Below are 19776 nucleotides of genomic sequence, written 5' to 3' on the forward strand. Positions count from 1 at the left end.
CCTCTACCCCTTCTACTGATTTCCTCCTGACCATTCTCCCTCTGAATCCTAATGCAGTTTTTTTTTTTACTTTTTAATTTTATTGAGGCATAATTTACATAAGATAAAAAATGCGTAGGTCAGTGAGTTTCAGAAACTGCCTATACCTGTACAGCCCACACTTCTCTATGGAATGATCGTGATAGGAATGTGGGTCACTTGGATGTATGGTTTTCCATTGTTCCAGGAAATTCCTGGAGGGCCCCTTCCCACTCCAGCCCCATTTTCTCCCCTGGCTCAGGCAATCACTGTTATCTCTTTTACCAAGAAATATGTCCTAGTAGTGCCTCTCCTAGAATGTCCTGTGAGTAACATTACACAGTAAATACTTGTGTCGCATCTTTCACTGGCATGACCTTGCGATCCATCCAGGTGGTTTCATGGGTCAGTAGTTCTGTCTTTCTATCACTGAGTATCATCCCATTGTATAGACTTGACACACATTGTTTGCCATTCATCAGTTGTTAGACATTTGGGTTGTTTCCAGTTTGGGGTTATTGGGTCTAACAGCCCTATGACGATTCTCGTGCAAGTCTTTTTGTGGACATATGTTTTCATTTCGCTTGGGTAAATGCGAAATGGGTGGAACTTTGGGTCATGGGGTATGTATATATTTATCTTTTTGAGAATTTGCTACTTTTAAAAATGTACCATTTTTACATTCCCATCAACAAGGTGTGAGAGGTCTCATAGTTCAGCATTCCTGCCTACATTCAATGTTGACTTTTCAGTTTTAGCTATTTTAGTGGGCGTGGGCATGAAGTAGATATTACTGTGACTAATTTGAATTTCCAGGTGAAGGTAAACAATTTTTCACAAACATTTTATTTGTCCATTTCTGTGTCACTGTGTTCTACTATTTTTATTTTTTCTTTTATTTGTGTTCCACTATTTTTATTTCCTTCCTTCTACTTACTATAGATTCATTCATTCTTTTTTCCTACTTCCATTAAGTGAAGGCTTAGATCATTACTTTTATTTATTTATTTTTAAAGATTTAATTTATTTATTTGACAGACAGAGATCACAAGTAGGCAGAGAGAGAGGGGGAAGCAGGTTTCCCACTGAGCAGAGAGCCTGATGTGGGGCTCAATCCCAGGACCCTGGGATCATGACCTGAGCTGAAGGCAGAGGCCTTAACCACTCAGCCACCCAGATGCCCCAGATCATTACTTTTAAAAACTTCTTCTCTCTTTAAGCATTTAAAGCTCTAAGTTTCCCTTTAAGCCCTTTTGCTACATCTTACAAATGTTGATGTATCATTTTCTTCATTATCAGTTGGTTTGAAATATTTTCTGATTTCTTGTGTGAATCCCAGTCATTCTAAAAGACTAATTTTTTTCTTTGCTGATGACCCAAGCCTAATTTTTCTTCTCTATTTCATTCATTATATATTTTCTCTTTATAGTCTTGTATATTGTTTTAGCCTCTAGTTTTCCTTGTGCATGCACGTTTGTTTTATGTGTCTTTTACTGACTCCCTAAATGAACAACAGGATCCTTGATGGAAAGAACTCTAATGAGGACTTTGGAACCTGATTAATATCTTGTCTGTAGTTGGCATACAGTTAATAGGCATTTCTCAAGCACCGTTAACGTGGAAGTTGCTTTGGGAGATAAAAGTTGGGTGTAATCCAGAAATCTTTTAAGAAATTAGCTAGTTTTTAAAAAGATGTTGACTAATGACATAAAATAATATAGAATAAGAGCCAAATAGAGGAATGGGCATTAAACACTCCAGGAATTCAGAAGAGGAAGAGAAGACTATAGTGGGAATTACTTGAGGAAGACTCCAGAGAGGAAATGGAATTTGAACTGGCTCTGAAGCAGAGGAGAGACTTAAGTGAACAGGAGGAAATGCCATTCCCACCATGGGGCAGGGGGAGCATGTGTAAAAGTCCTGGGGTAGAAACATTAACTGTTCATTTGGAGGTCAGGGGAAGAGACCCAGTATGGGAAAAGCTCAGGGAGAGAAGTCAGGGATACTGTGTTGGGGGCTCAGTTTACCAAGTTGAGGATACTGAGTTTATGGGGCTATGACTTCTGATGGCAGACCTGTGATGCCAGTTTTGTGCTCATGCAGTCTTTTAGCCTACTTGGCCCTCTAGATCCTTGGGGATTTCCATTCTTGGTCACCTCTGTAGCCCAGTCACTGCTCTGAAGCAGCAGTTCTGTTTTTCTTAAGGCTGAGAGCCAGGAGGCCGAATGACCTGGTTTGTTTCCATGAAACCCTAGTCTAGCTCCCATCCTTCCTGCCTGGTCCAAGAGTATCTGCACCTTTCATTAAGAAAAAGGGAACTACATTTTTCAAATGAATATCATAACACGGGGAACCCAAGGGCTTTTCTCTGGGAAAGGCAAAGCACTTCCATCTACAAACTACCATTGACCATGGCCCTGTGTAACCATTCTTTCACTCATTCACTCCAGAGTCCATTTTCATCCTCATCCTCAGATGCACCTGGCTGGAACACAAGAGGTGTTTCTACACTACAGAATTTTATTGTAGACCTTAGGTGTGCATCATATGAAGCTAGAGGGTTTGGTGGTGTGTGTGTGGAGGGGTGCCCCAGACTAGGGAGAAGCTGCAGGGAACTTGCCAAAGAGTTGGGGCAGCAAGGTTCTTCATGTGGTGGATACCGAGAAGCCAATTCAGACGCTTGGCGCTCTGAGAGCCCAGGGGAGGGGGCGTCAGGGCTACTCAGAGGGGGCTTCCAGAGAACTTGGGGGCTGAGGGACTGGATTTGGATTCAGGAGGAGATAATGTAAACATTGTCTTAGAGTTGCCACGGAACGCTGCATTGTGGGAAATCATAAGACGCCTACGCGGCTGGGAGAGAAGTATGTATGGAGGGATGGCGGGAGGACTGAAGCTTTGGAGAGGCTATTTCCTTAGGCTTCTCGAGGCCTAAATCTATGCTGAAACAACAGCCAGAATTCATAGAATTAAAGGCATTTCTTACTTAGTTTTAATTATATGTGTAAAATTGACTATTCTGATAATAACCCATCTTTATTTCATTTATTTATTTATTTTTAAAAAGATTTTATTTATTTATCTGACAGAGAGATAGAGAGCATAAGTAGGCAGAACTACAGGTAGAGGCAGAGGGAGAAGCAGGCTCCCTGCTGAGCAAGGAGACCAGTGCAGGGCTCAATCCCAAGACCCTGGGATCATGACCTGAGCCAAAGTCAGACGCTTAATGACTGAGCCCTCCACGTGCCCAATAATCCATCTTTAAAAATGCAGTGTGAGTTATGCCCAGTGAGGTTTCTGAATGCCATGTTAAAATCAGCCTCAAGCCTGCGTCCTACTGGATCTCTCTGGGACCCTATCTTCAAGGGATCCAGTGTAAGTGACAGCAAATGGAAGAGAGAAATTCTGCTTCTCTGGTGCCCGGGACTGTGTAGAGTGGTGTCTTCAGGAGTCCCCCAGTCACCACCAATGGCAGAGTGGTACCCCCTTCCGCTGACTGGGCCTGGGAAGGGGTGGTCACCCGGGTTGGGCAAGGGATGGGTGAGTTCAGAGCACCTCAGGGCACACCCAGTGGCAGCCAACTAACCTCTCTAAGGACCTGGAGCCTGAATCAGGCAGCTTGTTGTATGCATGTGGAGGTAGCAGCCAGGGAAGCAGCCTCATTAGGGGACACTTCAGGGAATATTCTTGAGCCCCTGACTGGTTGGTTGGAGGGGCTGAGGGACTTTGATTTTAAAAATGTACTGCCTTTGGGGCTGCTGCTTTGGGGACTAAGGTAGCTTCCTCCAACCTCCCAGTGCACAGTAGAATCAAATAGGTATAAATTGCTAATTTAAAATGAAAAAAAAAATTCCTCTCCCTCCAATCACCCATCACCAGCTGGGGCCAGCCGGTGACCCTGTGATGGATCCTGCTGGTTCCCTTCATGTTTCCCAGTGGGCAGTGGACCCCCTCTCGGCTCCTGGGGCCTGGCTCCTGGCTCCGAGCTGCTTGCCCTTTGCAGGGATACCCTCAACCCCCGCCCGACACACCAGGCTTATTGTTTGTGGGAAGGGACATCCGTGTCAAGCTCCGTGACAAGTTTAAGGACAAAGGGAAGACTGTGTAGCCCTGGTCCCAGTTCTGGGTGGGGGTGCAGAGAGGGACAGAGCCCGACCAGCCCTCTCTTCCTTGTGATCTCTCTGTCCCATCACTTCCTGCTTCGTGGCCCTTCCCCTTCCTAACGTTTTTTTTTTTTTTTTTGGCTGGGTACAGTATACTTTATTGATGGTACATGACAAGGTAGGGCTCCCCAAGCCCCTCCCCTTCTTCAGGGGGTCTGGGATGGAAACAGTGGAGGTTGGGAGATTCTCAGTGTTTTAGGGGATAAGTTGGTGCAGGGATTCCCCAGCAGCTGAGGGCCTCTTTCTTCCTCTTGCTCTGGCTGGGGCTGGTGGTTCAGGGGGCTCTTATTCCTTGGAGGCCATGTGGACCATAAGGTCCACCACCCGGTTGCTGTAGCCAAATTCATTGTCATACCAGGAAATGAGCTTGACAAAGTGGTCATTGAGAGCAATGCCAGCCCCAGCATCGAAGGTAGAGGAGTGGGTGTCACTGTTGAAGTCGCAGGAGACAACCTGGTCCTCAGTATACCCCAGGATGCCCTTAAGGGGGCCCTCTGATGCCTGCTTCACCACCTTCTTGATGTCATCATATTTGGCAGCTTTCTCCAGGCGGCAGGTCAGATCCACAACAGACACGTTGGGCGTGGGGACACGGAAGGCCATGCCAGTGAGCTTCCCATTCAGCTGACAGTTCTCCCATAGCTACAAACACGTTTACGTCTTCTATTTCGTCCTCTTTGGTCATATCTGTCTTGGAGGTGAAGTGCGTTGAAACTTCCCACTGCCGGCTTCCCCCTGCGATTGGCCCCGTGCGCTCTTTAGGCCTGGGGACGCCGTCCTCAGGGTCCCTGCTCTGACGCCATGTTGTTTCTCACCAGAGCACGGACATCCTCAGCACCGCGGGCTACGACTGCCTCATCCAGCACCTCAACAATGGCCGCAAGAACTGCAAAGAGTTTGAAGACTTCCTGAAAGAGAGGTACCTGCTCTTCTTCCTCGAAGACGGAGGGGAGACAAAACCCATTCAAAGGAATCATTTACACTTTGTCTTTGGGGGTCCACAGGCCCTCTGCTGTAGCTTATGGGATGGTCCCCAAGAAGTAAATGGTTATTTCTCTCCTAGAGCTCTTAGAAATCCATGACAAAGGAGATTTAGGAATGAAGCAGCGCACAAAATATCATAAAATGCGAAGTGAAGTGATAGGGGTGGCACTAAAAACCTCCTGGGAGAGGGAGATTGTGAAAGACTGGTCAGTCCAGGCAGGACAGAGAGGACCTTTCGGGGCCTTCAGAGGGCGGTGTGGATTTCATAGGTGGAGGAGTACCCTCGTGTCTGTGGGAGAAGAGCAAGGCTTAGCTGATTCAGAGGCTGGGGTGGGCTGGTGGGGCCACAGAGACATGAGAAAGATGGCGGCAGGTTGCAGCATCCTGGCGGGCGAGGGGCTTGGTGTTCAGGGTGGTCCATGGCAGTTTAGAGGACTTTTCCTTTCCTTTTCTTTTTTTTAATGGATAGGACTTTTTAAAAAAAAAGTTCCATATTTAATGGGGTCAGTTAGTTTTGTGGAAAATCTTATCCCAGCAGAATACTCAGTTTCCCAGTGATTCTGGATGAAGGAGCACCTAGGAGGGATTTTTGGCCCAAGATTGGGGTCGTTGCTGGGACCCAAACTAGTGAACAGATCTTATTTGTGTCACACTGAATAAGAGGTTTATAACTTGGAGATCCAGACGTCAACGTGTTTTTCCATTAAGTGTTTCTATTTTCTTCTCAAGAGAAAATGGGGTAACATCACATTTCTATGGTTGTCTGCCCCCTTGAAGGTCCCCAGGGAACAGGAGAACTGGCTGGAGGGTTGGGTGGAGAGAGGTCCACCAACCCTCGGGCTCCAGGGAGCTGGCTACGTACCCCTCCTTTGAGGGACCAGCCTCCCTCTTCTACCCAAGCTGGTTGACAGTGGTGACACCAACATACAGCGTTCCTTTCTCCTGATGGGCACAGGAGGTGGGCTTCTACCTTTGTCCAGCAGACCTCTGACAAGGTAGCAGCAAACAGGTGTTTCACAACTATAAGATACACAGATTGCAGAATGTCCCTTGATTTTTAGCTCCTCCTCCAGGAAGGGCTTTTATACATTTTCTTGGGAAGGAACTAGCCTTGCCATACACCCATGAGGAGGCATTGGCTACCGACCGAAGCTTCTGTTGCCCAGGTTGGACCACCCAAGAGACCCCTGACATAATGGGGATGGTGATGGAAATCAGGGATGTCCACCCGTTTTTTTAAATGAAACCCTCAGAAGAAATAAAATAAAAAGAAAAAAATAAAGTTTTTTAAAGAAGAAAGAAATAATAAAAAAAATTTTACACTGCCACCTAGTACACACATGCATAAAACAAAAGTTTTACAAATATCACTGCCCTATTATTTTATTCTTTAGTTATTTTTTTTAAGAGAGCGTGAGAGAATGCACAAGTTGGTGAAGGCAAGAGAAAGAGAGAGAGAATTTTTTTTTAAAGATTTTATTTATTTATTTATTTGAGAGAGAGAATGTGCATGAGAGAGAGAGCATGGTGCACAAGCAGGGGGAAGGGGAAGAGGGAGAGCAGACCCCCCGCTGGGCAGGGGGCCTGATTCAGGGCTCCATCCCAGGACGCTGAGATCATGACCTGAGACGAAACCAAGAGTCAGTGCTTAACCAACTGAACCACCCAGGCGCCCCAGAAGAGTAGCTTTTCAAATGAAGTTGGGTAATTAACTTACCCTGGGAACTTACAAAGTGGCAGCTCCAGAGGCCTCACACACAGAGATCGTGTGTTTATGACTCATCAGCTCTGGGCAGAAGGGCAGGTGACCTTCTGGGAGGATGTGCTTGTTCCTTGCGCAGAACTGTTCTTTCCGGTCCTTTTCTTTCTGTTTCATACATTCTCGCTCAGTACAGCCACTCTCTCTGTGCCGGCCAGAGTTGATTAGTATGCTTTGGAGGTCTCTGCCCGTACATGTTTACTCCGGTATTTCCCACCTGGATGTCCTCCCTTCTCCCTGATGCCTAAGTGAGTTCTCCCCATCCTTCAAAGTCCAGGTCAAATTCCCCCCACCTTCTCTTCTTCTCCCCCGAACATTATCCCCTCTTCCACCTCCCTTACCTCTTTCTTCCTTTTAGGAAGCATTCTATAGAACATTCCAGGCTGAGGTCTTCCACTGGTTGACAAGGAAATGAACTTATTTTGTCCCTTGTACCTCTTGTCTTTGGACTCTCTCACCCATAGAACCCAGGATGGGGCCAGTTTATATACCAAGCTCCTGATATGAGCAGGAAATGGATATAAAAATGAGGATCATCACCCTGCAGCCAGTAGCTAGGGGCAATTAAATGAGACTATGTTACTAGCTGCCACGTAATGAAGGCTTGCCAATACACATATAAACTACCATATATTTTGCATACATTATCTCATTCATTCTCCTACTAACCCTGTGTGGTGAGTTTTATCATCCTTATTTTACAGCAGAAGAAACTGAGGCTCAGAGAGGTTATGTAGCTTGTCAAAGGTCACACAACGAAGAAAGGATAGATCTGGTTTCAAACCTAGGAAAGTCGGGTCCCAGAATCTGGTACAATGTACCTGCTATGGTCCCTGGGACACCATAATGGATGGGGTAATGGGGATATTTGGCACATTAGAAAGACCATGCTGCACCAAGTAACAATCAATTGTTCTTGTGAGACCTGCCAACTGCAGAGCCTGTATTCTGAAATTGCCCTCTCATTGCTGCAGTTTAGCTATGTCTTTGAATTGACTATGGATGAGGAACTCTATAGGATGGTTAAAGGGATACTCTTCGAGAACATGGGAGGGGGGGTGAGCCTCAGGAGTGCAGCATTTGGTGGAAATATCGTATTCCACTTAAGTATATATATATAAATATAAATAAAAATCAATTTTTGGTAAATAAATCCTTGGGTCATAGTTTTAAATAGTTAGTCTGTAATGTCCTAGCCTGTGCTGGTCGGGAGGTTGTGTCTGGTTTTGCTGTGATGTCCATGCTGGTGACTTAGAGATGAAGGCTACTGGTCTTCTCATAGTTCTTCTGGTCGGGTAGAGGGAGTTCTGCCTGTTAGAGACTGGTTTATATCTGAGCTTCTCCCGTCAGAGGTGCAGTTTTGCCCTCGAGGGGCGTGCCTTGTGTTTTAACTAAGAATCAACCCCAAGAAGGACTCAGAGCCCTCTCCTATTCCCCTCAGGGCATCAATTGAAGAGAAGTATGGCAAAGACCTTCTCAACCTCTCCAGGAAGAAACCATGTGGACAGTCGGAGATCAAGTAGGTGCCACGCTTCGTTCTGGGTTCCTGGTCAACCAGTACTACTGGGAGCCCCCATCACTTCAGCAGACAGAGCTGGCCCATGGGGTGACATGTGTTAGGTGAAAATAGTTTATAATTGTTTCCCTCCCCCTTATTTCCAGTTGTAAAAAATACAGAAAAATAGAAAGAAGGCTCAAATGAACTATGAAGCCATGACCCATTAGTAAAACTTTCTAGATTTAATTTGAAGTCTTTTTCTATGTATACTGTTTCATAGAGAGGATTATATTAATTTTATACTAGACGTTTAATAGAGGGGCTTAGGCACATACACGCATGCTGTTTATGACAACTGTGAGAGATGGTCTTTGTGCCATTTTATGGCTCTCACCACTGATAGGAGGTATCTTTTTTTTTTTTTTAAGATTTTATTTATTTACTTGACAGACAGAGATCACAAGTAGGCAGAGAGAGAGGAAGGGAAGCAGGCTCACTGCTGAGCAGAGGGCCCGATGCGGGGCTCCATCCCAGGATCCTAAGATCATGACCTGAGCCGAAAGCAGAGGCTTAACCCACTGAGCCACCCAGGCACACCTCTTTTTTTTTTTTTAATATTTTATTTATTTATTTGACAGAGAGAGAGATCACAAGTAGGCAGAGAGGCAGGCAGAGAGAGGGGGTGGAAGCAGGCTTTCTGCTGAGCAGAGAGCCCGATGCGGGACTCGATCCCAGGACCCTGAGATCATGACCTGAGCCGGAGGCAGAGGCTTAACCAACTGAGCCACCCAGGCACCCCGATGGGAGGTTTCTGTATGACGATTTACTTTTCTGTTATTCTCTGAATACAGATATGGCTTTAGGACACACTGCCTCTCATCTACAGGGCTGGTGGCTTCATGGGCAGTCATATGGACTCCTGCATTGATATTTATCGAGCTCTTCAATATTTAGCAGAAGGAGTCTAACCCAAATTGATATATATTTTTAAAAAATATTTAAGTATTTATTTGAGAGAGAGGAAGTGAGAGAACGAGCATTGGGGGAAGAGGCAGAGAGAGAATCTCAGGCAGACTCCCTGCTGAGCAGAGAGCCCGGTGCGGGGCTCGATCCCAGGACCATGAGATGAGGCCCTGAGCCAAAACCAGGAGTCAGACGCTTAACGAACTGAGCCACCCAGGCGCCCTGATCCAAAATGGTATTTATTATATTCATACACATTTGACCTCTAACTTAGCAGATTCCTAGAGAGCCTCTGCATTGTTCTCTGTGCTCTGTGACAAAAGCCAGTCAGTGTTCCTTCTAAGAGCGTAGCTCGGAGAGAAAGATGCAATGGGGAATGATTCCTGGCAATGGTGTCTCCACGGTTGACATGGAAGGTTGTTTAGGTGACTTCTGTCTCTGGTACCTCCAGGATGATCTTTAGGAAGGGGCCCTGGATAAGAGCACGACACTCTGCTTCTGCATGGACTAGTTGGACTTTTCCCTCTCCTGGACCACACGGAGACTCGGGTCTCTAAGGGGCTACATTAGGGTTTAAGGCCAAAGCGCTTACGTAAAGGGTGGTAGGATATTTTCTCTTCCCACAATGAAGAACCCTAGGGAAGAATGGAGACGACATGGCTGGGCCACCATCCCCAAGGTTCTGATTCTGTCTCTGGATTGTCATCATTCCCTGAGCAAGGGAAATAGCAATTAAGTGATGATATGAGGCAACAATGTTAATGACAAATGGAAGAGCTATTTGGACTGCCCTCTTAATGGCCCTTCAGGTGGGAGAAAAATTTTACAGCCTGAACAATTTATGAGTAAAGCTGGGTTACAGCTCCATGATTCCCCATCGAGAAAGACTTCTGGTTGTACGTGCTGCCATGTCCCTCTGCATATCTCAGTAATGCCAGTAGAAAGTCTGCGCTTCGTGAAGCTCATTCGTCCTTCTGAACTGCTGGCACATTTGTCAGATGGGATTCTTTCTAGTACACTGTGTTCCTTGAAAAATCGTATCATAAGTTGGATAAAGTGAACAGAGAATGTGCAGTTATTTTTTCTGCTTGATGTCTTTGTAATAATTGGGAATATTTGTGTGAGAAAAGGCATGGAGAAAGAAGAATCTTCTCTTTTGGGATAAGTGAACAGAGCAGCAGAAGCGAAAGAGCTGGAAGATGTGGTCAGCTGGAAAAGACAAGGGCTTTTACTTTGCAAAGTAACAAAACTTGCTACACACGTATATACATATAGGAAGTGATCCATGATCTTATGCCGTGGGGGTTGGGGGCTGGTGAATTCACAAAGTTCCATTCTTACTTGGAGGGGCCTGACTGAGCCCAGTGAGATCTGCTTCTATGAAGGCAGCATGAGTAAGAACATTCCCAGGGCCAAGTGACCTCAGAAGGAGGTTTACTTAAGAAGTGTAGGAAGGGGGAAAACTCAAACCACAGGCAAGGGGGGTCTCCCCGGGTGCAGGAGCCATGGGCTATAAGAGGATGGGGGGACATCAAGAGAAGGTGTGAAAAATGAGTCAGGGTCTTTCCACACCAAAACCGTGAGGTAATAAATGTCTGTTGTTTTAAGCTGCTAAATTTGTGGTAATTTGTTATTCAGCAATGGAACACTAGTGCAATGTGTTTAGTGTCTCCCCCATTAGAGCCTGAGGTCTGGGATCATGTCTGTCTTGTATCATTGAATCTTTAACATCTGCCACAACATGTGGCTCATAGTTTATGTTCAAGGAGCACATGGTTGATGAGTGGAAATAGGGGGCAATCAGGAGCCAGAGTGTTACTAGTGGCTTGTATCCATATTTCTTTTTTTTTTAAAATATTTTATTTATTTATTTGGCAGACAGAGATCACAAGTAGGCAGAGAAGCAGGCAGAGGGAGAGGGAGAAGCAGGCTCCCTGCTGAGCAGAGAGCCTGATGCGGGGCTGGATCCCAGGACTCTGGGATTATGACCCAAGCTGAAAGCAGAGGCTTTAACCCACTGAGCCACCCAGGTGCCCCTTGTATCCATATTTCTAATGATCATACCTTAGAGAAGGACCGGTATTCTTATGAGAAAGGGACCATAACTCTTATAATACCATTGGGGAAAGGAAGCATAAGGAATTTTGGCATCTTGCTCTACCTGGGTGGACAGTGGAGAAGCTTATGCCTGGGATTGAGAGAGTGAGAAAGAGGAAAGTGAACGGCCAAAGTCTTGATCCTTTGTGGTCTTTCCAAGCTCACAGGCAGAGTTGAGCTGGAAGGCCGTGAGATTCAGGCAGAGAGAAGCGTGCAGTAGCATTATGAAATTGCACAGCCAGTTTCCAGAACTGAAACTATACATGTGCTTGTTTTTTAGCACCCTGAAGCGGGCCCTGGAGGTCTTCAAGCAGCGTAAGTGATTCTCTAAACTGTGTTTGCTGGCCCTGGCAAGTGCTGAGTCTGTCTGTCCCAGAAGTGGGTTTTAATTTGAGCAGCGATCTCATATTGGGTGAAAAAAAAAGTTAGAGCAGCTCGCAAGGTGAGAAGGAGCTCTGCAGAGCTGAAACGAGCAGGAGAACCCATCCTCCACACCCCCGCGTCGTGATGTGCATTTGACTCCCTTAGAGCAGCGGTTCTCACACTTGAAATCCAGGGCGAGACCCTGGCACTTTGGCCTTTAAGGGGTCCTGTCCAGTTCTATTTATTTATTTATTTAAGAAAGAGAGAACACAGCAGGGGAGGAGGGGCAGAGGGAGAGGGAGAAGCAGACACCCCACTGAGCAGGGAGGCCCATCTCAGGACTCTGGGATCATGACCTGACCTGGAGGTAGACGCTTAACCTACTGAGCCACCTACGTGTCCCCACTTCTTTTTTTTCTTTTTCTTTTTCTTTTCTTTTCTTTTTTCTTTTTTTTTTTTTTTCTTAAAGTAATCTCTTCTCCCAACATGGGGTTTGAGTTCATGGTCGTGGATCAAGATCAAGAGTTGTACTCTCTACCAACTGACCAGGCAGGCACCCCCCACTTCAGTTCTAATAGTCCCCAGGCCAATTCCCAGAAAGTGCCTTTAAGGCTTTCTGTTCTTCCCAATACCTGGTGCTTCCAAGCTAGCGATTTTAACATGACACTGTAGACGTGACATGTGCTTAAAGTGTTTCTGTAGCTAGATGTAGGTTCTAGATGTTCTAGATGTTTCTGTAGCTAGATGTAGGTTCTAGATGTTTGTAAATATTAGCTAAATAGTTATTCATCCTAACATTTCCATAGAAGGTGTCTTCTTCCCTCTTTAACCACTAATAAAAACATTTCTCCAGGTGGAAATATTGTTTATGTTTCTTGTTTCTCAGATACCCACAAGCCTAAACATGTGGGCCAAGGGAGCTTCAGCCTAGGCTGGGTCTCTTAAGCCTATAAACTTGTTCATACTTAACTTATTTTCTTTTTCCCCCCAAAATAGTTTTATTTCCTTCTTATTAAAAAAAACCATACATTTATATATATTTGTCTTAAAAATTCAAGCAAACAACTAACTAGTTAGACAGCTATCGAGAAGATAATGAACATTTGAACTTTCACTTCCTAGCCATAAGCAGTTATTGGTGAATGTGATTCCAGGTGTTTTTATGCAATGAAAATTATACACAAATATGTCTATTCATACAAATAAAGAGGATGATACTGTTTCAGTGGTACAGATTCTATGAGGTGAGGACAGATCCTATGTTTTAAAATCAATTTTGAAATGAAAATATCAATTTTTAAAAAGATTTTATTTATTTATTTAACAGAGATCATAAGTAGGCAGAGAGTCAGGCAGAGAGGGAGGAGGAAGCAGGCTCTCTACTGAGCAGAGAACCTGATGCAGGGCTCAATCCCAGAACCCTGGGATCATGACCTGAGCCGAAGGCAGAGGCTTTAACCCACTAGGCCACCCAGGTGCCCATATCTCTTCCATTCTTAAGCCCGTCTGTTGAGTTTTTTTTTTAATCTCCATTAGTGTGTTTTTTATTTCTAAAATTTCTGTTCAGTTCTTCTTTTTTTATCTTTTTAAATTTTTATTTATTTATTTGAGAGAGAAAGCAGAAGGAGGAGGAGGGGCAGAGGGAGAGGGACAAGCAGACTCTGCTGAGCAGGGAGCCCATTGGGCCTCAGGACCCAAGATCATGACCTGAGACAAAGTCAGATGCTTAACTAACTGAGTCACCGAGGTTCCCCTGAAAATATCAATGTTTTGATCATGCTAGAAGTTTGGTAGATTATCTTTCTAGACCTTTCTCTATGCATTTGTAATTTTCCTTCTCTTTCTTAAATTGCAGGCACACACACACACACACACACACACACACACACAGACATGAGTTTTTGTATGAATGAGTTCATACTATACCTAGCTCTCTACAGTTTGTTTTCTGAATATTATCTAAACATCTTCCCATTTCAATTCACATAGGTCTGCATTATTCTTTTACATTTGAAAGTTCTGAGGGGCACCTGGCAGCTTGGTCAGTGGAGAATGTGACTTTTGATCTCACAGGATTGTGAGTTGAAGCTCCACACCGAGTACAGAGATTACTTAAAAATGAAATGTTCAAAAAAAAAAAAAAAGAAAGAAAGAAAGAAAATTTTGATCTTACAAAATGCCAGACTTCCTCCAGAAAGGTTGTACTGATTTTTCCCTCCACCAAAGGTGCTGTTTTTCCGCATGCTTGCCAAAATGAAGAATTTTCACACTTCAAAAAATTTCCCCAACTTAAAAGCAAAGAATTATATATTCTGTGGTTTCAAGTTTTACATTTCCTTCAATAGCTTTAAGGCTGAATACATTTTCAAATGTTTATTGGCCATTTAGCCAATCTTTAAAAAAAGTCATGTTCTTTAAGCAGTTTCTTATAATGGAATATATATGTATATATTTCTTTTGAGTCATAAATGTTCTTTTATATAGCTATTTACTCTTTTTGATATAAGTTACTAATAGTTTTTCCAATTTGTTATGTATCTTCGAACCTTGTTCAAGGTCGTTTTGACACACACAAGTTTAAAATTTTTTCTTAGGTCAGATCTGTCAGTCTTTATAGCTTTAATGCCATGCTTCAATTAGTTTTCTTAGAACAAGTAAAATAAGAATTTTGTTGTTGTTGTTGTTGTTATAAAGATAAGCCATGCTCATTGCAAAGATCTTAGAAAATAAGGGGAAGAAATCACCAGTCATCTTTCTATCTAGAAGTAACTATTGGTAGCCAAAATTTTCGTGTATGACCTTTCTCACAAATGCTCAGGCTCATGTTAGAGACAGAAAGACTATTAGAGTCATCTAATGTGAAATAAGTATTGAATTTGAAATCGTAGTGGGTTTTGTGATATCTTCTACCACATAAGCTCTGTGAGCTGGGGCCTTGGCTATTTTTCAGTCCAGCCCTGGGCACACACTAGATGAGTGACAGCCAGTGGTAGGAGGCTAAGCTAAAGGATTTCCTAGCTTTGGTCTTGGTGGCCAAGGCAAGGCTGGGCACATGGAAGCACTCAATAAATGGTGACCGAGTGAAGTACGTTATTTTTACCCCTTGCTCCAGTATTTTGTGCATACGTTTTGTGCGGTTTTGTATATTTGAATTCAGACATATGTAGATCTTGTGTATTGTTTTTTGTTTTGTCTTTTTTTTTTTTTTATTCTCTTTGCAGAAGTAGACAGTGTGGCCCAATGTCACATTCAGCTTGCCCAGACCCTAAGAGAAGAGGCCAGGAAGATGGAAGAATTCAGGGAAAAGCAAAAGCTACAACGGAAAAAGGTTGGATTTGTGTATGTGTGAAGAAGATGCTTCTCTTGTGGCACAAAACTCCAAGCTTGTTTGTTCATCAGGCTCCTTGGCTCATTCCTGCCTTCATGCAGCCATGCTCTTTTAACCAACCTATCAGATTCTTTATTCGGAAACCACATGGAGACTCAATCTAGATGGTTATGTCCCTGTGCCCATTTGTATCTGGGTCAGTTCTCTTTGAATTCTTGCAGAGTTTAGGGGGCTGGCCTGCCTTCCTCTTCTTCTCATATCTGCTGCCACTATTCCAACTGACTGGCAAGGGGGAGCCCTCTGTCTTCAGTAGAGTCTAGGGCATTAGACCTGGAGGGCTCCCAGATCACACTCCTCCTAGGGACGAGGCAGTAAGGGAAGGGTAAGTCATGGAAAAGACTCACATTCTCCCAGAGACCATCCAGTCCAAATGCCTTATTTTATAAATAGGGAAACTGAGGCTCGAGAAATCAAGTCCTCTTTGTCTTCAGAGCAGGTGCACATAGGCTCCTCTTCATTGATGGGATTTACTCTGTTGGACTACACGGAAGGACACAGGAGTAAGCAGAGTTAATAAAACTGGCAAACATTTGAGAAGTTATAAGGATCAAGAAAAGAAGTCCAGTTTTATGATTGTAAAGCATTCCTTAGAACTAGACCTTAGTCCTTAGACTAGACCAGGGCAAGACTGGACTAGACTAACTAGTCCTTAGAGTAGACCAGCCACTATCCTGACTCTCTTCTATTTTGTTACTAAATGACTTATATATCCAGGTTGGCCTGGCAGCCAAGAAGGGACCTTCAACATTTCTTTCTTATATTTGGTCTATAAGGTTGGAACCTCAGATTCTCATGGGGGGGAACATGCTCTTTCCTATTCGGCATCCAAAGATTTCCAGCCCGATCTCCCAGATAGCTCTGCATGGACTTTTTGGAAATCCATCCTCATTGTGGCTCCTGGCCACCTGAAGGTCATTGTCTGTAGTGTGTGTATCTAATGAAACATCCAGCGGTTCAGGCCAACTCTACCCGTACATCAACCTCAGCAGCGTTGCCTATGGCTCTAGGTCAGATTCTAATTCCAGATTTTTTGGTGACTACTTGGCATTTGGAGTGGGTGAGCCTTTGGACCCTGGCTGCCTTCATCTACGGTCATTCCCGAGCTGCTCTTGCAGCTGTGGCTCTTGTGAGGACGGAAGGGTGGACACTAACTTGTAAGGAACACCATATCCTGTGGCTTATTACATACTCACGCTTCATGTATCAGGTTTGAGAGGTACATCTGACCTCAGATATTTTTCAGAGCAGAAAGAATATGCTTATTATACCCATTCATTGGATTGTCACACTGTTTTTGGCTGACAATGCCAGCCCTACCCACCTACCTAGAGGAATAACCATTTTTCAGAGGCAAAAATGCCGTAGACAGTCAGAGTCTATGCATACATGATTTCCAGGAAGAGGAGCAGAGGGTCATTTCCTCATAGTTCTGAGTGCCTTCGGTGGCCTTGGTCACTTCAGGGAGTGTTCTGTTCATTTTGCAAGGCTTCTGAAACTTCCCTTCCTAACAAGTTACAAAGGCCAAATTCTCGTAGCTCAAAGAATATGTTCTGTATTCTGTTACGCAATAGAGGAGCCTGTGTTCGAGCCACTACTGTCATCCCTGTTCCTTTTATCCTATGTGCTCTCTTGTTCAGAAGAGGGCCTTCTGAGCTTTCTTGGGGGAAGTCCAAAGTTTATTAATACATTTGCAGTTACTTGTGTTACAATGGACTCTAGATTGTACCACTTCTGTATTTAGATACATTTGTTTTTTCAAATCAAACTTTGGGAGAAAATATATCAGTGCTAACTTCTCATTTTCACTGGCCCAACCCTGCATGCTTTGGTCTTCCACTTTTTGGAAACTAAACCATTTCCACTTATCAAGGAAAGCCATCAATTGGTTTCGTACTTTCTTTTTTTGTATTTTGTTTGTTTGTTTTATTTATTTATTTGTTAGACAGGGAGAAAGCGTGAGTGAGCACAAGCCGGGAGAGCAGCAAGCAGAGGGAGAAGCAGGCTCCCTGCCGAGTTGGGAGCCCGATGTGGGACTCAACCTCAGGACCCTAGGATCATGACCTAAGCCAAAGGCAGCTGCTTAACTGACTGAGCCCCCAGCATTCTCATCAGTTGGGTTGTTTTAGAAACTTGGGCAAGGGGAAGTGTGGGCAGAAGGGCTGATCAGAAGTTAATGGTGTACTCACTTAGACAACTAGATTTCTGCGGTGGCGAACAGTACAGACATGGTCAGCCTTCCCTCCGTGAGTGTAGAGCATGGCTAGAGACTTCATGTGACATAGTCATCATGATAAAGCACAATGAACCTTAACTAGTAGGGAAGGTGCAGAGGCCACATGAATGTACAGCGGGGATACCTGACCTCATCAGTGAGGCTGGGGAGGTCTCCTGGGGGGTGACCTTGAAGCTTGTCTCTTGAAGGGACAGTACATGGTCAGGGGCTCTCCTCTGATGCCCATATTCTGTTCTACATCTCAGCTAAGACTGGGATGATCGTGGAGCCATGTTGTTCTGCCTGTGTAACAAGCCATCTCTAAAGAAAGGAACCTCCTGGGTTGTACAAAGTGACCTGTTTTCTGAATACAGTCTGAATGCAGACAGACAGACAGACACACAGACCACTGAAAAGCTCTTTCAATAATTTACCATAGGGTCATTTAAGTCATTTATATATCTCTTCTTTCTTTCCCCTGCCCTCTTGCTTTTCCCTACCTTAGAACAGGGGTGATAGTTCTGGCACTACTTTGTGTTATCAGTAACACAGAAATTTGATTTCCACTGGGTTTGGCCTTAGAAGACTTGCTGTGACTAGGTTCCTCTGTAAGTGAACACAGACCTGAGGAGGCTTTAATCAAAGAGCTGGACTCGGTGTCCCTGAATGACCTTAAGCAATATCTATCACCTCTTGGGCCCTAAGGTCGCACCTGTCAGGTGGCAGCCAGACTGCCTCTCTAGGGTCCTGTCCAGATGCAGATGCCAGGCGTCCTCGAAGGCAGAGAAGAAGAGAAACGGAAATGTTCTGGCTAATTAATAAGACTTTGTAGCCATCTCATTGGTGCCTGAAGCACATATTATATGCAGACTGGACACAAGAAGGCCTGGCTGGGGCCATAAACTATAAAACAGTAGCAGCTCCCAAACTGAAAGAATGGCCATGTGTATATTTGGTCTGGAAGAGACGGCAGACTAGACCAACATCGCTAACTGACCTGCTCCAGGGAAAATTAGAAACCATTAACAAATAAACCCAGTTCCTCCTCCTCGCAGAGGTACATAGGCAGTCATGTGAACCACACAGCTTCCTGTCTGTGATAGCAAGGACCTTCCCATGAGTCTTTGCATGTGGGGCTCGTGTCTGTTCTCTGGGCCTTCAGCGTCTTCACTGTTAGCAGATGCATAGCCACCTCCTGGTACCTTGATTTCTGCTGGGCTAGAAGATGACTTCTCTGTCCTCTGAAGACCCCTTGTCCACCCCTGACCCCCCAGCCTGGTGAATTTCACGTATTACACGAAATTAATATTTGAAGTGAGACCATGCCAGACATTCCATTCAGATATCTTGAAATCTGTGTTGGTAACAGACAAAAATTCAACTTTCCAGAAGAAAGAGACATCACATTTGAGTATCATTTTCAGTATTACTATTTTGCATTGTTCCATTTTGCACAAGAGCAATGCCATAACTCATTTGGAATGATTGCATCTCTTAGTCTTTTATATACCCATTTGGCTTTATAGAGCTATCGTAAGGGATCGTGGTAGGTTCAGGTACAGTCAGTCTGTGCCCAAATCCCCACTCCACGACTTGCGTGGGTTAAGTTAAGCCACCTCAGTTTACTGTCAAGAAAACGGAGATAAGTGTATTCACAGTCGCTGGGTTGTATGGAAACTGCTTGGCACGTGATACTACCTGGTAAATGGGAGCTTCTGTTATGTCTGACATACTTTTTTATTATTTGCTGCATTGTTTTGAGCAATGAACGTGTTAACATCACAGCCACAACAAAGAAATGGCTCCCAGTTGAACTCAGCAGAGTACTTTACATTTCCTGGATTAGATGGGGGTAAAAAAAAAACACCTTCTTTAGCTGTCCTACAGACATATCTTCTCTTCATTCTGCCTGGTCTCCTTGCTGGTTAAGGGTGTGCCATTGATGAAGCTGACATAGGTTTACAGACCAAAGACCCCTTTTTAAAAAGGAATGACGCCTTAACAAGAGTTTTAAAATCCTTTTTGAAACCTAAGGTTAATTCCAGATTTACTGAGGAGACTGCTCCAGGGATCAGTGATGCTCTGAGGCAGCTGGTGGCTGCCCACGTTCAAAGGCGGGCCTCACCGTCACCCAGCCATAAGACCAGGGGTAGGGGCTTCCGCCTCTGCTGCAGTTTCCTCACTTATGCAATGGGGGGAATAAATAGCGTGTCGACCTTCTAGTGTGTGTGAGGACTAAGTGAGATGGTCCACATCGAACTCTTAGTCCTCAAGTAAACTGGTATTAACGGTAATTTGTTTTATTATTAATAGTGCTTGTCCTCTCTTCACAGA

The 19776-nt window shown here is 44.4% G+C and overlaps 1 protein-coding gene and 1 long non-coding RNA gene across 2 annotated transcripts in view; one reads left to right on the top strand and one right to left on the bottom strand.

Annotated features, from left to right (window-relative positions):
- Window positions 1-19776, top strand: part of PSTPIP2 (proline-serine-threonine phosphatase interacting protein 2) — a 69004-nt gene that overhangs the window by 33112 nt on the left and 16116 nt on the right. The window contains exons 2-5 of the mRNA XM_082699309.1: window positions 4997-5097; window positions 8363-8440; window positions 11760-11794; window positions 15064-15181. Coding sequence (XP_082555435.1) covers window positions 4997-5097; window positions 8363-8440; window positions 11760-11794; window positions 15064-15181 — 332 coding nt within the window. The remainder of the gene's footprint in view (window positions 1-4996; window positions 5098-8362; window positions 8441-11759; window positions 11795-15063; window positions 15182-19776) is intronic.
- Window positions 6659-7454, bottom strand: LOC309847963. The gene is made up of 2 exons (XR_014302747.1): window positions 7263-7454; window positions 6659-7029 (listed from the first exon to the last, which is right to left on the bottom strand). It is a non-coding gene; the product is annotated as an uncharacterized lncRNA (long non-coding RNA).

This window comes from Mustela nivalis, assembly GCF_964662115.1.
Source record: "Mustela nivalis genome assembly, chromosome: 14".
Lineage (NCBI taxonomy): Eukaryota > Metazoa > Chordata > Mammalia > Carnivora > Mustelidae > Mustela > Mustela nivalis.